This window comes from Rhincodon typus, chromosome 43 (assembly GCF_021869965.1).
Source record: "Rhincodon typus isolate 14 chromosome 43, sRhiTyp1.1, whole genome shotgun sequence".
Taxonomy (NCBI): Eukaryota; Metazoa; Chordata; class Chondrichthyes; order Orectolobiformes; family Rhincodontidae; genus Rhincodon; species Rhincodon typus.
Genome location: NC_063374.1, coordinates 8435824 through 8439088, shown reverse-complemented (window position 1 = coordinate 8439088; position 3265 = coordinate 8435824). Strand labels below are relative to the sequence as shown.

Genomic DNA, 3265 nt, shown 5'->3' with positions numbered 1-3265 from the left:
AGCTTTACTCTGTATCTAACCCCGTGCTGTCCCACTCCTGGGAGTGTTTGGTGGGGCGTCTGGGGACAATGAGTTTTTGCACGGTGAGGATGAAGATGAGAAGGCAGAGAGAGTGAACAGTAAAGGATTACCATTGGAGTTTTTCTCACTGTTGGGATCTTTGGGAGATCTCTCCATATCGTCCTCCTCCTGGGCTCTTCGGGAATTTTCGCTCTCAGTTTCTGAAGGCTAGACATAGCAGGTCTCAGACCCTCCTGATACTAAAGTAAAGGAGACATCAACAACAGGCTCCATTTATCTGTCGCCTTTAACACAGTAAAGCCTTCCCCAAACTGCTTCATGAGAGAATTTGACCCCATGACACGCCAGGAGATATAAGGTGAGTTGAACAAAAGTTCTGTCAAAAAGGGCAGTTTTAATGAGCATCTGAACAGAGTAAAAACACAGAGAATGAGACAGGAGGCTGAGAGGTCAAGGTGGGGAATTCCCAGAGCCCAGGGTCAAAGGAATGCTGAAACCTCGGCCACTAATCGTGGAGCGATGGGAATAAGAAGATGCTCAAGGGACAGGAATTGGAGGAAGTTACAGAGATAGGGAGGGGGTATAGGAGCTGGAGGAGCTGACAGAGATAGGGAGGGGATGGAGGGGGTGACAGAGATAGGGAGGGGATGGAGGGGATGGAGGAGGTGTAGGGGCTGGAGGAGGTTACAGAGATAGGGAGGGAGTGTAGGGGCTGGAGGGGGTGACAGAGATAGGGAGGAGTGTAGGGGCTGGAGGAGGTGACAGAGATAGGGAGGGGTGTAGGGGCTGGAGGGGGTTACAGAGATAGGGAGGGGGTGTAAGGGCCGGAGGGGGTGACAGAGATAGCGAGGGGGTGACAGAGATAGGGAGGGGTGTAGGGGCTTGACGAGATGACAGAGATAGGGAGGGGGTGTAGGGGCTGGAGTATTAAACTAAAGTATTGACAAAGTATTGGGGAAGCAATAGTTCCAGAACCACAGGGCATCCCTCTTCCAGCATTCGTCTTTTTACAAATTAAGCATGCTTTAGCTCGTTTCTCAGCTACTTTCTGGAAATCCGGGTGCCACCAGGTTTGTAATAAAGCATTAGCCATTCCCTCCTTGCCCAAGTGTGTACAATTATGGACATAATCAACTAAGATTGGTAGGAGCAAAGAAGGAACGCAAACTTGTCCCACAGGGGTCACCCATAGCTTAGTTTGAGGGTCGAGGTAGAACCCCATTTGTGCTCCTCAGCAGGGGCGTCCCCCTGTAATTTCTGTATTTCACCCAGGTCTGGCATACCGGTCCTTACACTATTTCTAACCAGGTTTTGCTGGGAATCCAATGGAACCAGAAGTACGGGGTGTAAGGCCGCCCGCTCATTGCCTTTGGAGACCGTATCTATTGCACCGGTGTGAGCCAAACATCGGATTACCGCTAGACTGGCTGGAAATTGCAAAGCCTGCAAGAGGTTATGCGCAAAAACAGCATTACTAATAGGCTGTCCCGTGGAAGTTAAAAATCCCCTATGTTCTTGGGGCTTCCAGGGGACATACACTCCAATTGTTGGTTCCTGATCGTCATCAGCGGCTCTGGGATTTGGTAACTGTCGTATTGGACACTGCAATTGGGGTCCAATTTGGAGTCCAATAACCCCGGTACAAAGGTCAGACGGTACCTGTTTTCTGGGGTTTATTTTTAACTGTTCGGCCACACTGGATCCCTCGGGAGCCTGATACAGCGGCGGGGACAGTGCAGCAGGAATAGGCGGGTGTACGGGAGGTCCTGGCAATCCAGGATAACATCCCCATTCCTCATCTCTATCGGTATCATCCCCCTCATCAAACAGGGTCGGGATCCCGAGTAGAGCTTACATTCTCTTCACAGCGCTGTTGCTTTAACCCTTCCTGTCTATCTTTCTCAGCCTTGGTGTCTTTACGCTGTTTCTCCTGTTCCCTTTTTCGCCTTCTGTCTACCCATTCGCACTCGGCTTTTAATGTCTCCCAACTTTTGGGAGTTCCACCCTCTGTACATACCTCTATCCCTCTATCACTTGCATTATTCCTCCAATTGGCCAATAAGGTATCTTTCCATTTATTATCGGCTTTATCCTTCCGTTCTTTAATTAATGATTTCCACTTTTTTTTTTCCACAATTTTCCTTCCAAACTAGGTTTACCGCCTGTTCACAAGAGGCCACATCCCAGCTCCCACCCAGGGGCCAAATCTTGTCTCCTAATCGTTTAAGCGCAGAGCTTAATTTCCGTAAATCATTTTCCTGGTCCGGTGTTCTCTCACACATACTCTGAAGGGGAGCCCCCTTTCCTGCTGTATCGAGGGATTGTCCCATTATACCCCCTTGTTAACTATTTCTTTTATAACAGTACCACAGAGGTGAGAAATTTAACGAGTCTGCCCCCTTCCTCTATCGTATTCTAATTTTAACCAGACATATCATAAGGAGGCATTTCTCTAGATCAAATCCATCAGGTAGTGGCGACCACTCCTCCTGACCGGGGTCCCCAGTCCCGACCCTTTATCTCAGGAACAATACAGAATAGCCAATGTCACCCGCAGCGCAACCTCAAACAATTTCTTACCTTATGATCCTGGTCCGGATGTTCGTTGGATCCCACCAAGGTACCAGTCTCACTGGGCGAGGGGCAGATCGTCTGTCCCAACACCAGGAGTGGTCTGAGGTAAAATACCTCGGGGGCGCCCTACCGCTCTATTATGCTCGATTCAAACTCTGGGTCACTTATTCAGCCCAGAGGAACGTTCCCTTTGTTGGGATCCGAGTCCAAAATGTTGACTCAAAAATTTCTGGACCCCACAAGAGTTCCATTAACTTCTTTATTTTAGCTTAGCCGGCGAGAGGTCCAGAGTAACAGTCAAGCTCTCACTTGGTGGACTCTCGTCGGACCTCTGTGTATAGCATAAAAGCAGTACATTTTATAGCCCTCATGTGTGTGAGTAACATATATATTTCTCTACCCGACATGACTAAATGTTATTACATCCCATACTGTTCACATGCGTCATAAGCAGTGCAGTTAATAATGTTCCATTGAATAGAGGAGGCAGCCCCAGCCGTGGGAGAAACAGCTGCAACCTTCAGCTTGTTACAAACACAGGCACACACTACAAAATTTATGGTACATCGTTATTTCAGCAAAACTTCTAACTATTGCTTCCCCCAATACTTTATCAGGAAGAGGTTACAGAGATAGGGAGGGGGTGTAGGGGCTGGAGGGAGTTACAGAG

General features: G+C 48.6%; 1 protein-coding gene across 1 annotated transcript in view; it reads right to left on the bottom strand.

The window, feature by feature from the left end:
• The window catches only part of LOC109925651 (5'-3' exonuclease PLD3-like), a 27411-nt gene that overhangs the window by 18041 nt on the left and 6105 nt on the right, over positions 1-3265 (bottom strand). Inside the window, exon 4 of the mRNA XM_048619639.1 lies at positions 21-260. Coding sequence (XP_048475596.1) covers positions 21-260 — 240 coding nt within the window. The remainder of the gene's footprint in view (positions 1-20; positions 261-3265) is intronic.